The 21,476-nt window shown below is 45.0% G+C and overlaps 1 protein-coding gene across 3 annotated transcripts in view; it reads left to right on the forward strand.

Annotated features, from left to right (window-relative positions):
* Positions 1-6,546: 6,546 nt before the first annotated feature.
* Positions 6,547-21,476, forward strand: part of sidt2 (SID1 transmembrane family, member 2) — an 85,032-nt gene continuing 70,102 nt past the window's right edge. For all 3 annotated transcript variants that reach the window (XR_007958273.1, XM_052039730.1, XM_052039729.1), the window contains exons 1-2: positions 6,547-8,715; positions 20,940-21,061. Coding sequence is in view for 2 of the 3 variants with exons in the window: in XM_052039730.1 (XP_051895690.1) it covers positions 8,461-8,715; positions 20,940-21,061 (377 nt within the window). In the remaining variant the exon portion in view is untranslated. The remainder of the gene's footprint in view (positions 8,716-20,939; positions 21,062-21,476) is intronic.

Genomic DNA, 21,476 nt, shown 5'->3' on the forward strand with positions numbered 1-21,476 from the left:
TGTATCTCAGCTGCTACTGTATAGAATGGGGTTATTTTCTGCTCCAGGTAGTTACTGCGTTAATTTCCAACGTGGCCCTTTCTGCCGTTAATAGGAAGAATGGAGGTAGAGATTTGTTTCCACTACTAGTGAATCATACAAAATTGTGGCAGCAGTAACACCAATCTGGACCAAGTACAATCACCACAAGTTAATGGTACATAAAATTATTTTAAACTAAAGCAAATCAGTGAAGTACTGAGGGAGTGCTATAATCACTAGGTTACCACCTTTCACATAAAAACAGGATCCATCTGCTTTCAGGTGGAGGTGGACCTACAAGAACTCAAGGTGTTGTACTGAAGAGTAAGTGTGTTAACCCTGGTATCATGGCCAATACTTACTCCTCAATCAATATCACCCAAACACAAGTTCGGGCTGTGAGCATATTGATGTTTTTGTCAAAGTTGCTGGGCTTATTTTTGGCTGACATGTTTCCTATATTGCTGCATAAAGACAACTTCCAGTCTGTTTGAAAGTTATCTCTTGCTGTGAGGAACTGAAGTGAAACTAGCAGTGGTTTAGCAAATCAATGGAGCAAGGAGCAACTCTATCCTCAGAGCCTTTATCTATTGGCTCCCACGTTTTGGACGCATTAAGAAACCATTTCTCAATCTTAAATTGCCTAATCTTTATTAAAAAAAAGTCATGAGCAAGATACTTCCCAGTATTATACTGTTATGTTAAAGTCTTGCTAAATAAATGAGTCCACACCACTGCCCTGCTTCCCCATAGCAGTGGAAATTCTGTTCAAAGAAGATAGAGGTCTTTGGAATCTTAGATTCCAGAGTGGATGCTTCCACATGGGGAACACCTTAACTGGAGGCTATCGATAAAAGATGGTCACCAAGGAATCCGATGAGGACTTAAGACAAACTTCTTTACCCAGTGAGTGCTGAGAACGTGAACGGGGAGTGGAGGAACTGAAAGGTATCGATGCATTGATGGTGAGGGAGGCCGGACAAGCATGTGGTTGGGAAGGGAATCGTCGTTACACCGTGATTTAGATGAAGAAAGACGAGGGATCTGAAGTGGAGCGTAAACATGGCCATGGTTGGGCCTGTTACTGTGCCGCTTATTCTACGGAATCCTTATTCAACTCCCATTTCCATGCCACAATTGAATAGCTCCACCACTACATCTGGCAGGGAATCGTAGACCTCACCCACTTGCTCCACAAATATGTTTTTCTTCATGTCACTTCTGGTTCTTTTGTTGTCACTTTCACTTCGTGTTGCTGGTTCTTGACCTTGCCGCCAATGAGAACAGCATTCCTCATCTCCTTTCTCTCTCTCTCAATGTTCCATGATTTTCAACACAATCGGGGCCCCTCATCACCTCTTCTGATCCAGGGAGATCGACTGCAGCTTCTGCAGTCTATCCACGAAACTAAAGTTACCACATCCCCGGAATAACGTTATAAAAGAGACAAGGCAGTAGATTACTACGCTTCTCTGCAACTTGATTGTTGTGGATCAGTACCTGAACTCCAGTTAAGTGCATCATTTCCATAATGCCGATCAAAAAATCAGTCGCAGCTTTGAATTGACTGAGTCTCAACACCATTTTGTTCTCACAGAACCGTATGAATTCAATGGGCTAAATCATCTTCTGTGGACTAACTGTTCTTTGATTCTCACTGTGAAAGACAACTATGAGGTGCATATTTTTCAAATAATGTAACTGCAATGACTAAAAGTGCATTTGCTTCAGGATTTTCACATTTCTAAGGACTGTTTATGTGGAATGAATTACAATAATGAATTTGGATCTCCCACTGATAGTACTGGCGTCAATCCCAACCACTGCTTAGGACATTCTGTTTGGCACTTCATCTCCAAACTTTATGCAGGTGCCCCCTTTCAATGGTTGTAACCCTACAAGGAGTTTAGTCTGAATTGTAAGTTTTATAGCTACAACCCTGCCCAAATTGTGACTTGCAGAAATTGCAGGTCCTGGAATATCAGGCCCCTGCACTGATGGACTGGGTCAGCTCACCTGCCCCACCTCCAGGATCACTGACCTCCAGCTTGATGCCATAATTAATAAAATTAAACATTACTTTTCCACAATTTCGCTTTGTCTGCAACTCAGCCACAAGTTTTTGAAGTTCGTCCCAAATTCATGTATGACTTAAGAAAAGCCAAAACACAGATTTTATAAAAGAGACAAGGAAGTAGATGGAAATGTGAATACTTGCTAAAGGCCTTGAGCAACTGATATAGTTACTGTTCACAATCTTCTCACAGTAGATGTGAATACTAACACTGCATTTGGGTTGTCCCATGCAACAAAAATCTCCCTCTGCCTGGTTCCACCACACCAGCAGTACTCAGTGATAATAAACCTAATTCCGATTCTGATTCTGAACATAGGAATAGGCACTATAGGCCCTCGAGACTGTCCGCTCATTTTGTTTGACCATGGCTGATCTCCCTTGTCGTGGTTCTTGAACATTCACTTCTGATATTCCTCTGCCCCTTGGAATCTGAGTTCTGGACTTCAGAAATCTTTCTCACACACTCCATACAGATCAAAAGGACTCTAACCTCAGGCAGTGAAATATTCTCTGAACAACCTAGTGTATTATGGAACATCCATCATATAGCAACATTATAAAACGCCTTTAACAGTGTTCCATGACATTTCACAGCAGTATTCGCAAACTGAGGTTGACTGAGACATACGTGGACAGGTTTTAAGTAACATCTTAAAGGAGGAAATGGGAATAGGTTCAGAGTTTGGGGTCTTGGCAGCTGAAGACATGATCACCAACAGTTTTCTGATTAAATTCAGGTATGATCAAGAGGCCAGAATTAGAGGCTGGAGAACATGGATGAAGACTTTAAAACTGAGGTGTTTAACGAGGAGCTGATGTAGAACGGCAGTGCAGTGATGATGGATGAACAGAGCAGTGCAAATTGGAACACGACCAATTCACTGAATGATTTGCAACAATACCTTCTCAAGCACAAGGAAAGCTAATTAAACATCAGCAACGTCCATCTACTTCTGAAACAAAAACAGAAAATGCTGGAAGATCTCTGCAGGTCAGGCAGCATCTGTGGAAAGGAAAACAATCAATATTTTGGGTTGGTAACTGATGAAGGGTCATAGACCTGAACCTTGACTGTTTCGCTTTCCGCAGACGCTGCCCGGTCTGCAGGGATTTTTCAGCATTTTCTGATTTTGTCTCAGATTTCCGCCATCTGCAATGCTTTGATTCTCTGAATCCTGACTGTAACTTCCCATGAATGACTGACAACAACAGTGTATGTTCTTCATACCAAAATATTGCACATTAGTTGGTGAAGCATGAGTTTGAACTGCTTCAGCTGCTTTGTTGCTCCAAAAGATTCAGCTTGGAACCTGTTGCTCTTCATTCATTCATTCATTGAATTCTCCAATTTCAGGTAAACTGCTCTCTCTCTGACCTTTTTCTCTCTACTCCTGATCTACCCAGTTCTCCCTACCCTCATCCCATCACCCAGTTTCCTTCCCCTCCTGTACCCACTTCATCTGCCCGTCACCCACCCACTCCTCCCACTGGTTCCCCTCCCCTACTGTTCCATTTTCCCTCCCCACCTCCCTTGTTTGATTCCATGCCCCACCTTTCCATCAGATTCCATCATCTTCAGCCCTTTGTTGCCTCCACCTCTCGCCTCCCGGCCTCTGTCGCTATTCCCACCCTCCCCTCCCTCATCTGCCTGTCACCTCACCTCACCCGGATCCACCCACCACCCACCAGCTCTCGCTCCAACCCTTCCCTCCATCTTTTTATACTGGCTATCTCCCCTCTATCTTTCAGTCCAGAGGAAGGGTCCGTCCATTTCCCTCCACAGATGCTGCCTGACCCACTGTGTTCACGAGTCAGAATCAGAATCAGGTTTATTATCACTGACATATGTCGTGAAATTTGTTGTTTTGCGGCAGCAGTACAGCGCAAGACATGAAAACCTATAAATTTCAAAAAAAGAAAGAGGAATAACGAGGTAGTGTTCATGGGTTCATGGACCGTTCAGAAATCTGATGACGGAGGGGAAGAAGCTGTTCCCGAAACATTGAGTGTGGGTCTTCAGGCTCCTGTACCTCCTCCCCGATGGCAGTAACGAGAAGAGGGCATGTCCCAGATGGTGAGGGTCCTTAGTGATGGATGCTGCCTTCTTGAGGCACCGCCTCTTGAAGATGTCCTCGATGGTGGGGAGGGTTGTGCCCGTGATGGAGCTGGCTGAGTCTACAACCCCCTGCAGCCTCTTGCGATCCTGTGCATTGGAGGTTCCATACCAGGTGGTGATGCAACCAGTCAGAATGCTCTCCACCGTACATCTGTAGAAATTTGAAGGAGTCTTTGGTGACAGACCAAATCTCCTCAAACTCCTAACGAAGTAAAGCCGCTGGCGTGCCTTCTTAGTGATTGTATCACTCTGTTGGTCCCAGGATAGATCCTCCGAGATGTTGGCACCCAGGAACTTGAAGCTGCTCACCTTTTCCACCGCTGACCCCTCAGTGAGGACTGGTGTGTGTCCTCCCAACTTCCCTTCCCTGAATTTCCTCCAGCATTTTGTGTGTTGCTCCAGGTGCCAGCATCTGCACTCTCTTGTGTCTCCATTAATACTCTCTGTCCTGCCAGTCCTGTTGCTGGAGCCTTCAGGGTCTGACCATTTGTGTTTCACCATGTCAGAAATTCCTGCACACAGCATGGAATCCAATGTTTGAACCCAAGCCATGATTCCAGGTGGGATCTGCACCAGAACCAGATAAGTGGAGTACAGCTAGTAAAACTGCGGATGTTGGAAACCCAAAATGCAAATAGAGAATGCTGACTGGGTATAGATGTAAGGTCATTGACCTGAAACATTATTTGTTTCTCGCTCCACAGATATCGCCTGTCTTGCTGAGTATCTCGGACATTTTCTAGTGATCACTTCCACTAATTTAGGAAGGGAAGGAACGAGCACGGTAGTGTAGCAGTTAGCGTAACGCTATTACAAAGCCAGCGACCCGGGTTCAATTCCGGCCGCAGTCTGTAAGGAGTTTGTACGTTCTCCCCGTGTCTGCGTGGGTTTCCTCCGGGTGCTCCGGTTTCCTCCCACATTCCAAAGACATACAGGTTAGGAAGTTGTGGTCATGCTATGTTGGCGCCGGAAGCGTGGCGACACTTGCGGGCTGCCCCCAGAACACTCTCCACAAAAGATGCATTTCACTGTGTGTTTCAATGTACATGTGACTAATAAAGATCTTAAATCTTAATCTGGAGTAGAAAATCTCTTGGAGAAGGGTTTTGACATTCCCATCACAAATACCGGAGAATGAAAGTTTCAAAAATGCACTGATCTGGAGAGTGCAGAGAAGCATGCACTTGCTTTCATTTCTGCATCATAATTGACCGGTCTTTAGTCTAAAGTGATTAATTATGAACAAAATGAACCAAAGAGCAACATTCAGGAAAACATCTCCCTGATGGAGTGGACATGGTGTGGATGGGGAGGGCCCCATGAGGGGGAGCAGTGGCGATCCTGTTATGTAATGAGTGGGAAGAATTCTACACTGGGGTCCTGGCGCCACCAATCTAAAGCCCCACTCGTGCTGGGAAACAAAGGACTGGGATTCCTATTGCACTGTCACTATGTTTAGGAAGCAAGGGATGGTCAAGGAAAGGTGGGCTATGAATCAAGTACAGTGAAATGGGATTAGTATAGGTAGATACTTCATGGTTGGCATGGGTATTGGTGGGCGAAGGGTCTGTTTCTGTGCTGTGTGACTCTAATATCTCATAGGTTATTACAGCCAATTGAAGTCTAGTTTCCCAGGTCAGTCTATGTTGTAGTATAGGAAAAGACATCAACCCAGCAAGCTCCCAGTCTGGAGGGAGAACATGACCAGTTATGTGAATGATTTGCAACATTATCTTCCTGCACACCAAGGAAGCTAAACCTCAGCAACATCCATGTACTTCTGAAACGAAAACAGAAAATGCTGGAAAAACTCTGCAGGTCAGGCAGCATCTGTGGGAAGAGAAACGGTCGACATTTCTGAGCAGTAAGTGACGAAGAGTCATTGAACCATAGAACCATACAGCACAAAACAGGCCCTTCGGCCCACCGTGTTGTGAGCTGAAACATTGACGGTTTCTCTTCCCACAGACGCCGCCTGACCCACTGAGTTTTTTCAGCATTTCCTGTCTTTGCCAGAATTCCAGTACCTGTATTTTTTTTATTTTCACGTATTCCTGAATCCTTGTTGTTCAGCGCTGTGACTGTATCTCCCCATAAACGACTGACAACAACAGAGTACATTCTTCAAAACAAAATATTGCAGTACGAGATCTCTATTTTGTGAGGGATATACATAGGTCCAGGTCACCAGAAATCAGGGACCTAAAGTTACAAAACAAATGTTTGTAAGCATCCATAATCTTGCATTTTTCAATTCAGTTTTGCTCACCCTGCTATAGCGAAGGTGTTATTAAATTGGAAAAAGTGCAGAAAAGATTTATAAGGATACCGCCAGCACTCGAGGGACTGAGTTATAGGGAGAGGTTGGACTTTGCTAGGACCTTTTTCCTTGGAGTGAAGGAGACTGAGGGATGATGTTATCGAGGTGTATCAAATCATGAGGGGCATCGATAGGGTGAACGCACTCAGTCTTTTTCCCATAGTTGGGGAATCAAGAACTAGAGGGTATAGGTTTAAGGTGAGAGTGGAAAGATTTAATAAAAACTTGAAGGGCAACCTTTTTACACAGAGAGTGGTCCGTATATGGAATGAGCTGCCAGAGGAAGTGGTTGAGGCAGGTACATTACAACATTTAAAAGACATTTGGACAGGTACATGGATAGGAAAGGATTAGAAGGATATGGGCAAAATGTGGGCAAATGGGACTAGCTTGGATGGGCATCTTAGAACATAGAACAGTACAGCAAAGGAACAGGCCCTTTGGCCCTCAATGTTGTGCCGAATTAATTAAACTAGTAATTAAGTGCCTAGCTAAACTAATCCCTTCTGCCTACACAGTGTCCATATCCCTCCACTCTCTGCACATTCATGGGCCTATCTAAGAGCCTCTTAAATGCCTCTATCGTATCTGCCTCCACCACCACCCCGGCAGTACATTCCAGGCACCCACCACTCTCTGTGTAAAAAACTTGCCCCACACATCTCCTTTGAATTTTCCCCCTCTCACCTTAAATGCATGCCCTCTACTATTTGACATTTCGACCCTGGGAAAGAGATACCAGCTGTCTACTCTATCCATGCCTTTCATAATCTTATAAACCTCTATCAGGTCTCCCCTCAGCCTCTGCTGCTCCAGAGAAAACAACCCAAGTTTGTCCAACCTCTCCTCAGAGCACATACTCTCTAATCCAGGCAGCATCCCGGTAAATCTCTTCTGCACCCTCGCCAAGGCCTCCACATCTTTCCTGTGATGGGGTGACCAGAAATGAACACAATACTCCAGATGCAGCCTCTAACCAGAGTTTTATAAAGCTGCACATATTTTCCTGACTCTTGAACTCAATGCCTCAACTAATAAAGGCAAGCATGCCACTACACCTTAATAGTTGGCATGGACCCGTTGGGCTGAAGGGCCTGTTTCCGTGCTGAATACGATTATTGTGTCGGGCTGGGGACACAGCTGCTTGTCCCCGCGTTAGACACCCCCCCCCCCGTTCTTCTTCTCCGTCCACGTGGAAAAGTAGAACAGGGCCTCGGTTTAAAGTTTTATCTGCGCCTCTGACAATGCGGCACTCTCCCAGTAGTGCCAGCGTAGTTGTTTTGTGCTGATGTCTCTGGACAATATTTTCAGACACACTGTTAACTAACCGAGTCAGAGCTGACACACTAAACCAAGGAAAATGCTTCTTAAAAATGCACTAAAATCTCCCATAACGTCTTGCTTTAAAGGAATTAAACCCAGGGAAAAAATAATAGTCCCGCCCCTGCTGCTGGTTGGAACTGAGCTTGGAAGCTGGCTGACGGATGACGTCAACCCAGCTCAGCATTTGTTTACACGGGGGCCGCTTGTTGCTGCAGCCTGGAGATCCGACGTGTGCTCAGCGTTTAGCCGGAGGGAGAGGGCTGGAGAGGCCATCACCCAGAGGAGAAGAGAGGAGAGACAGGCCGCAATTAACAAGGCACAGGACTGAAATTGACCGGGATCATTGACTTCCTGGTTAGAACGTAAGGACCATTGTCTCTGACCGGAGTCTGGACGTGATTGGTCCAGGCTAAAATGATACATTCTCCGGTCGCTGTAGCAGTTTTCAATGACTCCTCTACCAGCCGCTGGCAACGTTTTGCTTCGCTATTCGCGGGACTCCTTCGCTGCTAATGCTTGAGGACACGGCTCCTCGTCGCCCTGAAGGCTAGGGAATCTGCCGGGCGGAGGGAGGCATTGCTTGACCGCCGCCTCCCCAGTGCGATGCCGGCGGGTAATTCGGCATTGCGAGGCGGCATGATGCGACGGTCCAGGGGCCAAACACTTTCCCGGTCGGGGTGGACTTTTTTAATGAATGTCTTTCTGCTGGGCTCGTTGGTGCCTTCGGATGTTGGAAGGGGAGTTCTGGGCCAAGAAATTATCCAAGTGAAGGGTGCTTTCGACGACGTCTATCTGGTGGTAGTCAATAACAGCGTCCAGAACATATTTGCTTTCAATCACACGGTTTCTCGGGACAAGGTATGTTGTTTAACTTATTGCAGTTCCTATTTCCATCTGTCTGTAAGTTTTGCAGCCCATCCCCCACTCCTCTGCTGAAATCACAAGACGTGGACCGATGCTATATTGTGACAGTAACGGCAGCGGCCCGGAAGCTGGTGGTTGGCTGATCCCTGCACCCAGTCAGTGTCAACCCGGATCCGATAGCGTCCGACCCGAGTCAGCGGCAAAGCCTTGCAACAACGTTCCCCACTGCCGCTGCATGCCTTGGATTTTGTTTTGGGAGACGTTTGGTAACATCATTGCAGCCTAGAAAAGCACCCGAGTTAGTCTCACACCCCAGTACTTTCCAGTAGTCCTGAATATTCCCCTTCCTAACTAATTCCCCAATTCTTTTATGAAAACTACGATTGAAGCTGCTTCCACCGTCCTGGAAGCACTCCTAACGTACCGTTTTGTTTCAATCCGTGCCCTATGTTCCCAGACATTTCCACCAGTTGAAACGGTTTGTGATTATTCACTTAGTCTGGACCTCCTGATTTTGAATTTTGATCGGCCAACCATCAAACCTCCTCCGCTCCAAAGAGAACTGCTTCCACATAACTGAAACCATACCAGTCAATTTTCCTTGCGCCAACGCTAAGACCTTCCTATCATTTCTAAAGTGCAGTGCCCAGAATTGGAAGCAATCTACGATTGTTGCCAAAACAGCGTTTTTATAAAGTTCAACGTGACTCTGCTTTTGTACTCCATGCTTCCGTGGAGTCCGAGAATATGTGCAGATTTTAACCAACTTTCAGGACACCTCAGATTCTAATTCAGAATAGTTTATTGTCATTTCCACCAGGGTGCAATGAAGTTCCTTGCTGGTCTGAAGCTCACAGGGTAAACAGTATACATGGCAATAATAAATACAGCGACGCATAACAGCAGAATGGTGCAAAGATTGTAGTGCAAAAAGAAATGCTAAAGTGACAATAACAGAAGAGGTAGAATTAAGGGTCCGAGAACGTGGCAGCTCCACTGGGAAGGAGATGGTTGCTTCAGAAGTCTGATAGCAGTGGGGAAGAAATTGTTCGAGTCTGGGCGTCTGTGCTTTCAGGCTCCTGTATCTTCTCGCAGAAGGTAGAAGCGAGAAATTGGAATGGCCAGGGTGGCAGGCATCCTTGACCTTCAAACATTCTGTCTCCATTTGTGCCCAGGTCTCTCCCTTCCTGCACCCTCATTTGAATTACAATTATATTACATCTTATTATTTTTCCTACCATAATATAGTTTGTCCTCTTGAAGTCGATCATTGATCCTTCTCACTGTTTACAGCACTTTCAGGTCTTGGGATACTTGTGAAATGGTCCCCTGTACCTCTATTGAAGATATTAATAAAGATTTTTTTAAAATATTAGTGGTCTGATCAATACTTGGAAGTGCTGCTCGAAATGCCTCCCCTGAAAATATTCAGGGCCCCTGAAGTACAGTTGTATGAAATACAAAACCTGCATCTTTGCTCTGTTTGGAAATTACGCTGTTGAAATTCTTTGGGAGGTCTTCCCATAATCTTCCAGGTTTTTGGTCAGCGTGAAGTAGCTATGAATGCTTGGTCGATCTAATGTAGAAGCAGCTTTGTAACAATTAAGCTGAAAGGAAAACCTTATTAGCTTGCCACTGTTATGCCAAGCAGTATAACTCTAGCCTAGTGTTGGGTGTTTATTCCATATTTGTGCCCAAGACAGCTAGAGAATATCGACCCAAACAGCTTAAAAAATTTGGAGAATTTCAGGTGTGAATATCATGTGCCCAAATCTCCTCGATTTTTTTTTATATGTCTGTCTACGAAACTGTCTAAATGTAACTCCATCCACAAAGTAGGGAGTGTCCTTGACTCTAAAATGCAAAAATCCAACAGTTTTGTTTGTCTGGAGAGCTCTGTGTTGTGAGCAGGTTTTCAAGTGTAGCTCAAACAATTAGTTCCTTTCAGCTCATTTGATTGCAATTTTCTAAACAAAACCCATTTGTTTTTATTTGAATGCATTTTATGGTCATGTAAGTGCTTGAAACATTGAAGATTTTCTCAGTTGCTGATTTTTAAAAAAAAAATTATGACCAAAAATGAAGCTGAAGTACGTTGAAACAATTAATTTTAAGAGAAAGACACTGGTTTGGACCACCTCTTTGGCCAAGCTTTCAGTCACTGATATTGTCATCTCCTTTGACTCAGCAGCAGATTTTCTTTTGGGTAACATTCGTGGGAAGTCCGTTGGCAGAAGTAGCTATGTAAAAAGGTGTATTGCACATAAATATTGTTGTTGTGTGCACTTCCTTGGGGTCAGATGACGTACCTATATTCACACACACACACACACACACACACACACACACACACACACACACACACACACACACACCTTAAGACTCCTCCTCTTCCAATGTGACTGCAAGGACTCTTTTACGCAAACCAATTTGGGTAAAATTAGGTTGTGTTTGGCTGGAAGTTAGTGTGCAACTTTTGGCTTGGTACTGAGGTTGGAGAGGTAAATGGTTGATCTAAGCTTGGCCCTCAGGGGATCGGACCATCAGGGGGATCGAGAGGCCCGGAACCATTGGTTGAGGGTTTGGAATCATTGAAGGGTTGGGGGGAGCCTCCAGGGAATTGGAGGGCTGGGACCTTGTCCTTGTGAGGATTGGGTGGGTGGGCAATGAGGTTGGGGGTGGTTGGTGTAGCGGGGTAGGGATGGTTCAGAGAAGGTCAAAGCCAAGTATGAGATGTGCCTTGTAGAGATCACAATTTGATGCTATGATATTAAAATCTGGTTGACCAGAGAGTGCTCAGTGATGGTCACTCATGGGTCAATTTGGTCCCACAATGGTCCAAGAGGAGTGTGGTATGGGAATGCTTTTATACAGTGCCTATACAGAAACCACATCAGGCGTGTGAGCTTGGATCACTCTGGGAGGGTGTGGTTGGTTTTGTGGTGTGACGTGGAAATGATTTTAACCACGTGTCACTCTATGTAAAGTCAATAGTTGATCACATTAAACCATGATTGAATTTACAAGTCAATATGCTCTATAGGCCAGAAAACTCAATAGAAAAGAGACAAGATAACAGTCAAGTGGATAATGCCAAATGGTGGAATTGCATGTTAATAAGTAACTGTAAGTCAGTGGCAGGCAAGCCAGGGAGGTGTGGTTGTGGAGATATGGCAGGTGGATGGAGGTGGGGTATGGGAAGGGCCGTGGTCTCAATCAATGCAGGGACAGACTTGAGGGGTTGAATAGGTTCCTGTTAGAGTCATAGAGTAATACAGTGTGCAAACAGGCCTAACTCATCATTGCTGACAATGGTGCTAACCAAGCCAGTCCCATTTGCCCGTGTTTGGCCCACATCCTTCTAAACCCCTCCTGTCCATGAAGATATCTAAGTGTCTTTTGAATGTTGTTATTGGTTTGGTTTGGTGTATTATTATTGTCACTTGTACTGAGGTACAGTGGAAAAACTTGTCTTGCAGTGCAGACAGACAGACAATAAGGTGCAAGGTCATAACGAGGTAGATTGTGAAGTCAAGAGACCATCTTATCGTGATGGGAGAGGGGAGAAGAGAGAATGTCCAGGGTAGGTGGGGTCTTTGATTATGCTGGCTGCTTCACCAAGTGAGAAATATAAACAGTCCAGGGAGGGGAGGTTGGTTTCTGTGACGCGCTGGGCTGTATCCACAACTCTCTGCAGTTTCTTGCGGTCACGGGCAGAGCAGTTGCCGTACCAAGCCGTGATGCATCCAGATAGGATGTTTTCTGTGGTGCATCGATAAAAGTTGGTGAGTGTCAAAGGGGACATGCCAAATTTCTTCAGCCTCTTGAGGAAGTAGAGGCGTGGTAATGTGGTTGGACTAGGACAGACTATTGGTGATGTATATCGCCTCAACCACTTCCTCTGGCAGCTCATTCCATATGCACAGCACCCACCGTGTGAAGAGGTTGCCCCTCTGGTCCCTTTTAAATCTTTCACCTCTCACCTGAAACGCATGCCCTCTAGTTTTTAGTTCCCCTTCCCTGGGAACTATCATGTGTATCTGTTATGATGCAGTGGAGGAGGTGTGCTTCAGAATGTTGGCTCGATGGATGTTCTTGCACTTTTATCTTCTATGGGATGTGGACCATGTACCGGCAGATGGGATTAGTTTGGATTGGCTTCATGGTTGGCACAGACATGATGGGCTGAGGGGCCTGCTCCTGTGCTGTTCTATGTTATCATAAACTTATAACAACACGGAAGGAAACCGTTCAGCCCATCAAGTCCATGTCAGCTCTCAGGGCAGCAATCACCCTTGCCCTATTTCCTGCACCTCTGCCATGTATTCCCTCTCGCGCCCATCCTTTAACCCACCGCCCCCCCCCCCACCCCCCGAATCACTTGCCGTTACTGTGGGAGGAAACTAAAGCATCCAGAGAAAACCCAGGTAATCATGGAGAGAATGTGCAAACTCCACTCAGTCAGCACTCGGTCAGGATTGAAGCTGGTTCCCTGGAGTTGTGACACAGCAGTGCTAACTGCTGTGTCACAGTGCCATCCCTTCCCTCCAGCATCCTTCCACCCTCTCCCCACCACCCCCCCCCCCCCCCCGCCAAAGCGCCAACCTGACGTACACCTGAGGGAGGAGGGTGTAGAGGGATGAGATGAACTCATTGGAATGGTCTAGGCCATCTGCTCTGGACCTTAAGCCATGATGTTTTCCATCTGATAACCTTTACAACAAACAATCTGGTGACGGTCCCGAAGACTGGAAGTTGTTGTTCTGTTGTTTAAGAAGGGTAGCAAGGACAAGCCGGGGAACTACAGGCTGGTCAGCCTGACGTCAGTAGTGGGGAAATGACCAGAGGGAATTATTGATGGACAGGATCTACCAGCATTTGGATAGACAGAATCAGAAGGTTAGGTCCCATGGAATCCAGGGAGAGCTTGTTTGATGGATTCAAATTTGGCTCGGAGGTAGGAGGCAGAGGGTGGTTGAAGGTTGTTTCTTGGAATTGTCAGAAGGTCGCTTCTCAGAAGGAATTGTCAATGTCTCGGGTCAAAACCCTGCATCAGGACCGTTCCTCCAGCAAATTGTTTGTTGCTCCAGATTCCAGCATCTGCAAGTGTCTCCTGCTCACCTTTACACTTTGATTCTGGAGCCGGTCCTGTTCCAGGATGGAAAGGTTGCCTAAGGGTCCAGTTTCTCTGCGTTAACTTACCTTCCTGAACTAAGATATCCTGCGAAGCTTAAAAACACGAACACAACTTCATGTAACTGGAATTATTCACGGTTTATGCCCAGCACCAAGACCCGTGATTTTGTTTTCCCACTTATTTCTGGATTTAATGATGTGACGACGTCTGTTCCACTAAATAAAATTACACCCTCAGAAACCGGCCTTTAAAAAGCTTGCATTGTTTTAGGCTGCTAGTTATGGCCACAGGACAAAAAGCTTCCTGATTTTCATTGACAAAGAAATGAATCCTACCCTGTCGTGTTCCCCAGAAATAGATGGGCAGTCTCCTGCAGTTTAGCACTGACCACTGAATTAATCCCTATTTGTTTTACTGCTCAATTGTTTTGCAAATCGCACTGAATTAAACTGTTGCCCCTCTCCGGATTCCTGTTTTTAAAAAAACTTCTTGCCTTGCACATCTTCTTTAAACTTTCCCTCTCTCATCTTAAGTGCACGTCCTCTTGTATTTGATTTTGACTGTCCACCCTATCTATGCCTCTCATAATTTTATAAACTTCTATCAGGTCTTCTGTCAGCCTCTGATGTTCCAAAGGGAACAACCCAAGTTTGTCCAAGCTCTCCTTTTAGCACATCCTCTAATCCAGGCAGCATCCTGGTAAACCTCTCCAACAGGATTCATTCTTCTTCAGTCCTTTGCCTCTTCTACCTATTACCTCTCAGCTTACTACATCTTCCCTCGCACCCCCCCCCCACCTACCTTCCCCCTCTCACCTGGACTCACCTATAACCTGAACTCGCCCATCACCTGCCTGCATGTGCTCCCCCCCACCCCCCCCCCCCCCACCACATTCTGGCATCCACCCTCTTTCTCTCCATGGATGCTGCCTGACCTGCTGAGTTCCTCCAGCACTTTGTGTGTGTTGCTCCAGATTCCAGCTTCTGCAGAATTTCTTGTGTTTCTGGTTTATTATTGTCACTTGTATTGAGGTACAGTGGAAGAACTTGCCTTGCATACCATTCCACAGTGCATTGAGGTAGTACAACAGGATGCAGAATAAAGTGCCACAGCTGCAGAGAAAGTACAGTGCAGGCAGACAATAAGGTACAAGGTCATAACGAGGTATATTGTGCCTGTAACTGAGTCCTGATTGTAACTGAGCAGAAAACATAGTAGATGTCGATAGGCTTGAAAACCCGGGGCAGTAGGATTGGTGGTATTTGCATTGAGAGCTGCCCTGGACTCAAAGGGCGAAATGAGGTTTATAAAGTCATGAGGAGCAGAGATGAGATGAATAGCCAAAGTTTTCCCAGGGTAGGGGAATCCAAAGCTAGAGGGCATAGGTTTAAAGTGAGAGGGGAAATTTAAAAGGGACCCGAGGGGCAAGTTTTTTCACACAGGGGGTGGTAGGTATGTGGAACGAGCTGCCAGAGGAAGTGGTAGAGATGGGTATAATAACATTTAGAAGGCATTTGGACAGGTACATGGATGGGAAAGGTTTAGAGGGATATGGGCCAAATGCAGGCAAATGGGACTAGCTCAGGTAGGCAACGGCCATCATGGACAAGTTGGGCTGAAGGGCCTGTTTCCATGCTGTATGACTGTATGGCTCCTCTGTGTCTGAAATGTCTAGGACTGAGATGAGGAGAAATTTATTTATTCAGAGGGTGGGGATCCTGTGGAATTTTCTACCACAGAAAGCTGTGGAGGGCAAGCAGGTGAATATAGTTAAAATGGAGGCAAATAGAAAACGCTTCTAGGGGTTTGGGGAGAGGGTAGCAACGTGGTAATGAGATGGAGGATTGTATTGAACGGTGCAGCAGGTTAGAAAGGCTGCTGCTCCTATTTTCCACACTTGCATGTTTCTGGATTGTAGTGTGGAAGAGGTGTGGACCAATGAAATCTGCACATCCAAAGGGAAGGGGAAATTAATGCTTGTGTTTTTACACTCTTTTACCTCTCCTTTCAATTCATTCACACCATTGGCAAGGCTGATGTCCATTGTCCACCATATATTGCCTCCTGACTTGTTGCAGGCTGACCTGTTTCAAAGGGCACTTAACCATAGTCGCAATGCTGGAGCCAATCAGGTCAAGTTGACAGAAGGACATCAGCAAAACTTGATTTATTTACAACAATCCAGTAATCCCTTGGTCCGAGAATTTTAATGAAACCATTTTTAGGTCTAATTCCAAATTTATTTGTGTTCTGCAACAGCCACATTGGGACTTGAACTCATTTTCTTGGATCAAGAGTTGAAGTTACTAGGTGAGTAATTTAACTGCTGTGGCACCATCTCTTAGTCACGCACTCTGTGCCATGAAACCACAACATTTTATTGCGCTCTGTAAGTGGTGCCGTAACATTTTACGCAGCCTGACACTGCAATGTCATAACACCTGATCTTGCCTCTTGGTCAAATTTTGTACGTTCGGGGAGAAACATGTTCAATGAGAAGTTTAATAAGAGACGTATCAACTTGTGATTGAATAAGAGTTTATATTTTAGCCATTTGAAAAGTTGCATATTTGCACGTCCATTTGGCTGAAGTAAAGCTGCTTTATGTTAATTTACATTTTAACTTCTGTGCATACGGCATGTAAAACTGGAAAGGTAGGTTGGGATTGTTTAAGCTGTAGAATAGAGAGGGTCCTCAACAATGCACAATGGTTATGTTGTTGGACTAGTATTCCAGGCTATTGATTTGGTGACATGACTCAGTCAAGTTTATTGTCAGGTGCACAAGTCCATGTATACACAGGTGCAATGAAAAACTTACTTGCAGCAGCATTACAGGCACCTAGCATCAGATAAGCAGCATTCACAAGAAAAACATAAATCAAACAGTTCTTACAAGAAAGAACATAATTAGAACAAACGGAAAACAAAGTCCATTTTTGTGCAGAGTGATCAAAGTGGTCGTGGTGTTGCTAAACTGTAGTGATCTTGTGCTGGTTGGTTCAAGAACCGAATGGTTGAAGGGAAGTAGCTATTCTTGAACCTGGTGCTGTGGGACTTCAGGCTTCTGTACCTCCTGCCCAATGGTAGCATTATTGGCAAGGCCAGCATTTATTGCCCATCTCTAACTGCCCTTGAGAAGGTGGTGGCGAGATGCCAATTTGAATTGCTGTATTCCTTCTAGTGAAGGTGCTCCCACAGTGGTGTTGGGAGAGAGTTCCAGGATTTTGACCCAGCAGCCATGGTGATTTGTTTCCAGGTCAGGATGGTGTGTGACTGGGAGGGGAGCTTGCAAGTGGTGGTGTTGACATGTACCTAATGCCTCTTTGTGGTGGTTGCAGATTTGGTGGATGCTGTCGGAGTAGCCGAGGTGATTAAATGCAGTGCATTTTGTAGGCTGTACACACTGCAGACACTGTGCATTGGTAGTGGAGGGAATAAATACTTAAGGTGGTAAATGGAGTGCCAGTCAAGCAGCCTGCTTTGTTCTGGATGTTAATGAGCCTCTTGGGAGTTGTTGGATCTGCACTCTTATTGGAAAATGGGGAGTATCCCATCCCACTCCTGACTTGTGCCTTGTACATAGGATTTGCAATGTCAGGAGATGAGATGTTTGCTACAGGATACCCAGCCTTCTATAATGGTTACGGTATTTTTCAGGTGGTCCCAGTTAAGTTTCTGGTCATTGGGAACCCAGGGTGTTGACTGTGGTGGGTTTAACAATAGCAGTTGCTATTGAATGTCAAAAGGGTAGGTAGCTAGTCTCTCTTTTGTTGGAGATGGATATTGTCGGGATCTTGTGACATGAATGTTACTTGCCCCTTATTAGCTGATGCCTGAATGTTGCCTAGGGCTGGCTTGTGCAGGCATGGGCTGCTTCACTTCCTGAGGCGTTGCATAATGTTCAATTCCATTTGCAATAATCAGTCACATCCCTATTTCTGACCTTATGACAAGAGGAAGGTAATTGAAAAAGTAGCTGAGGAAATGCTCTGAGGAAGTCCTGCAGTGGTGTCCTGGGGCTGGGATAATTGACCAATAATTTAATTGAATTAAATAAACATCTGTAATTGGTGGTATAAATTAAAGCAAAGTTTTTTTTAAGTAATCTAAAACAAAAGCAGGAAATGCTGGAAATACTCATCAGGTCAGGCGGCATCTGTGGAAAGAGAAAGAGTTAACATTTCAGGTTGATCACCTTTCATTGGAACTGTTCTGATTCTCTTTCCTAGATGTTCCCTCACTAATTGTTTGCAGCATTTGTTGCTTTTGTTTCATAAGATGATTAGATTGTTGTAAAGCCCATCACCAGTTGTCGATATTTATCCCTATTTCAGTGATGCTTAAACAGATTATTTGGTAATTCTAGTGCTGTTTGTGGGAAATTGCATCAGCAAATTGGGTCCCAAATTTCCTATATTACAAAAGGGACTACACTTCAGACCTGATTGGCAGAATAATGTGCTTTGGGATGGTGTGGAATGTGCTCTGTAAATATAAGTCCCTTTACTCTAATATATTTTAGGGAATAAAATCTGCCTTCCTCATGTGGCAGGTTGGAGGTTTTGTGGAAGGTATAGAAGGTTGTCGTAGGTCACAACAGGAGATAGACAGGATGTAGAGTTGGGTGGAGAAGTGGCTGATGGAGTTCAATCCTGAAAAGTGTGAAGTGATACACTTTGGAAGATCGTATTTGAAGGCGGAGCACAAGGTTAATAGCAGGACTCTTAGCAGTGTGGAGGAACAGAGGCATCTTGGGGTCCAAGTCCATAGGTCCCTCAAAGTTGAAGTGCAAGTTGATAGGGTGGTTAAGAAAGTGTATGGTGTGCTGGCCTTCATTAGTTGGGGGATTAAGAGCCACAAGGTAATGTTGCAACTCTATAAAACTCTGGTTAGACCACACTTAGAATATTGTGTTCAGTTCTGGTCACCTTATTGTAGGAAGGATGTGGTAGCTTCAGAGAGCATGCAGAAGAGATTTACCAGGATGCTGCCTGGATCAAAGAACATGTCTTATGAGGAAAGGTTGAGCGAGCTAGGGCTTTTCTCTTTGGAGCAACGCAGGATGAGAGGTGACTTGATAGAGGTGTATAAGATTGAGAGGCATAGAGCAGACAGCCAGCACCTTTTTCCCAGGGTGGCAATCAGCAATTCCAAAGGGTATTAATTTAAGGTGAGTGGAGGAAAGTTTAGGGGAGATGTCAGAAGTAGGTAATTTTGCACAGAGAGTGGTGGGTGCCTGGAACGCACTGCCGGGGGTGGTGGTAGAGGCTGATACAATAGGGACATTTAAAAGACTCTTAGATAGGCACATGGATGTAAGGAAAATGGAGGGTTATGGGCTGTGTAGGAGGGAAGGGTTAGATTGATCATGGAGGAGGTTTATATAGGTCGGCACAACATCATGGGCCAAAGGGCCTGTACTCTGCTGTACTGTTCTATGTTCTATGGCACACAGTAGTGTGCCTGTCACTTAACTACTCCCTGAAGTGGCCCTAGCAAAGCTATTAGTTGTGTCAGAACACTGCTAGGCATTGTGAGAGTGTCTACATCATAACCTTCCCAGGGTAGCTGGGGAAGGGCAATAAATGCTAGTCTTTTCCAGTGAAGACCTCGTACCCTACTTAAAAGAAAACACTACTTCCGGAACTTCCTGGTTCATTTCCTCTCAATGTCCTGGTCTGTGACACCTTGGTTTCTGCTTCACTTTGCTCCATTCTATGCTCCCTGCTCCCTCCATCCTCTATTCCTGATTTGCAGATTTCCGCACTCCCTCCGGTTCCTGAGCGACCTTCTCCCGTCGCAGATCTAACCACATGATCCGCACATCCAAGATCCTGCTGCCCAGGGAGAGCTCACTGGATTGCGGATAACGGGTGAAAATCAGGAACCTGCAGATGCTGGAAACCTGAAATAAAAACAGAAAATGTTGGGAGTACTCAGCAGGTCAGGTAGCGCCTACAGATGCTTGGTGTTTCCTGCATTTTCTGCTTTTACTCTGGACAATAGATGTATTTACTGTTTTTTTTCCAGCAGCATTGTGGAAGTGAGTCATCCTAAATGTTTTATTTTCACACATGTGGCCCTTCCAAGAGTTTATCAGGCTAGGATTTTTATTACTAATTCCTGCTTAGACAGTGTTTAAACTTGCCCTGTGATCTTCCACAGTCGCTTTAAGGAATTTCTCCCAATTCCCTGCCCCAAGCTGATTTAGTGTTTGCAGCCTCTTGATGACCTAGGAGAGCAAGAGAAATCTATTCAAATGGACCTCAAGTTCAAGTTTATTGACATGGGCGTAAATACCCAGGGTATAATTGCCATGAAAATTAGTGCTTTGCAGCAGCAGCACAGTACATTACAAACATGACAAACTTAGATTAACATAAATTATATATAACCTACAGGACAAAATAAAAATAAAAGAAAGGCTGTGAAAATGATGGGATTGCCACGGCAATGAATGGAACATTTACCTTTTTTTTGCTGCTTGGAATTGATCAGCTGAAAGGGAGGTCTTCAGTTCAGGAGAAGCAATCAAAGTCGATGGCATTACATTGTGTTAGTGAGAATGTTTCGGCCCAGTGGTTTCCATCTTGGTGTGAGAGCTGAAGATTATGGGGGAGTCTGAGGCTGCAATAATACTGAGGTAATTTTAGTTAGAAAGTTCACAGGAAATTAAAAATATATTTGGCAGGCTAGCTGACCCAGCTTGGAGATCCCAGGATACGCCCAAATCTTTAAGAGGAGGATCGCACAACATCATTAAACTTGGGGGTGGGAACATGTCGAAAGTCGAGTTTATTGTTATATGCATAGGTGCGGTGAAAAACGTACTTGCAGCAGCATCAGATACACAACATTCACAAGAAAAACATAGATAAACAACATAAATTATACAAGAAAGGACGCAATCAGAACAAAACAAAACAAAGTCCATTGTAGTATGTGTGGGGAAAAGTGGAGCTTTCATTCAGAAAAGTGGGAGCCACTGTTCCAGCTGATAGTCTGAAACTAGCACTAGCCTCTGAAGGGATTAATTCTATGGTGAGTCTGAATTAACTGCGTTCTGTCCTTTCTGCAGACGGAGGGGGTGCGTGTCCATGTGAATGTTCTCTCCGAGCAAGCCAAAAACCCGGTTCTTTTTGTGATTCGACAGCAGAAAGCGGTGGTCTCCTTTCAGGCACCACTGATGCTCAGGGGACTGTGAGTATCACTAGAGCTTCTCATTTAATCCCTGCTCTTAGTAGCTTGTAAACCTGGCCGTGCTTGTAATTCCAGTCTGTGCCTCCTTGCCATTGTTTCCCAGGTAAGGGCACTCTCGTCTCCCAGAAAGAGCAAGGAAACAATGTAGACGCAAGAGACCGTAAATCTTGGAATCTGGAGCAATAAAATAAATTACTGGAGGAACTCAGTGGTCAAGCAGCATTTGTGGATCGTGGTCCTGATGCAGGGTCTTGACCCGACCTGTCACCTATCCCTCTGACTACACGGATACTGTCTGACCCACAGCATTCCTCCAGCAGTTTGCTTTTTAGAAGGAAATAACTTACATTTGTATTGTTTCTTTTATAGCTTCAGGATGTCCTGTTCATCAGTCACAGTATTGAGTATAGGAGTT

Source organism: Pristis pectinata, chromosome 27, assembly GCF_009764475.1.
Source record: "Pristis pectinata isolate sPriPec2 chromosome 27, sPriPec2.1.pri, whole genome shotgun sequence".
NCBI classification, from domain to species: domain Eukaryota; kingdom Metazoa; phylum Chordata; class Chondrichthyes; order Rhinopristiformes; family Pristidae; genus Pristis; species Pristis pectinata.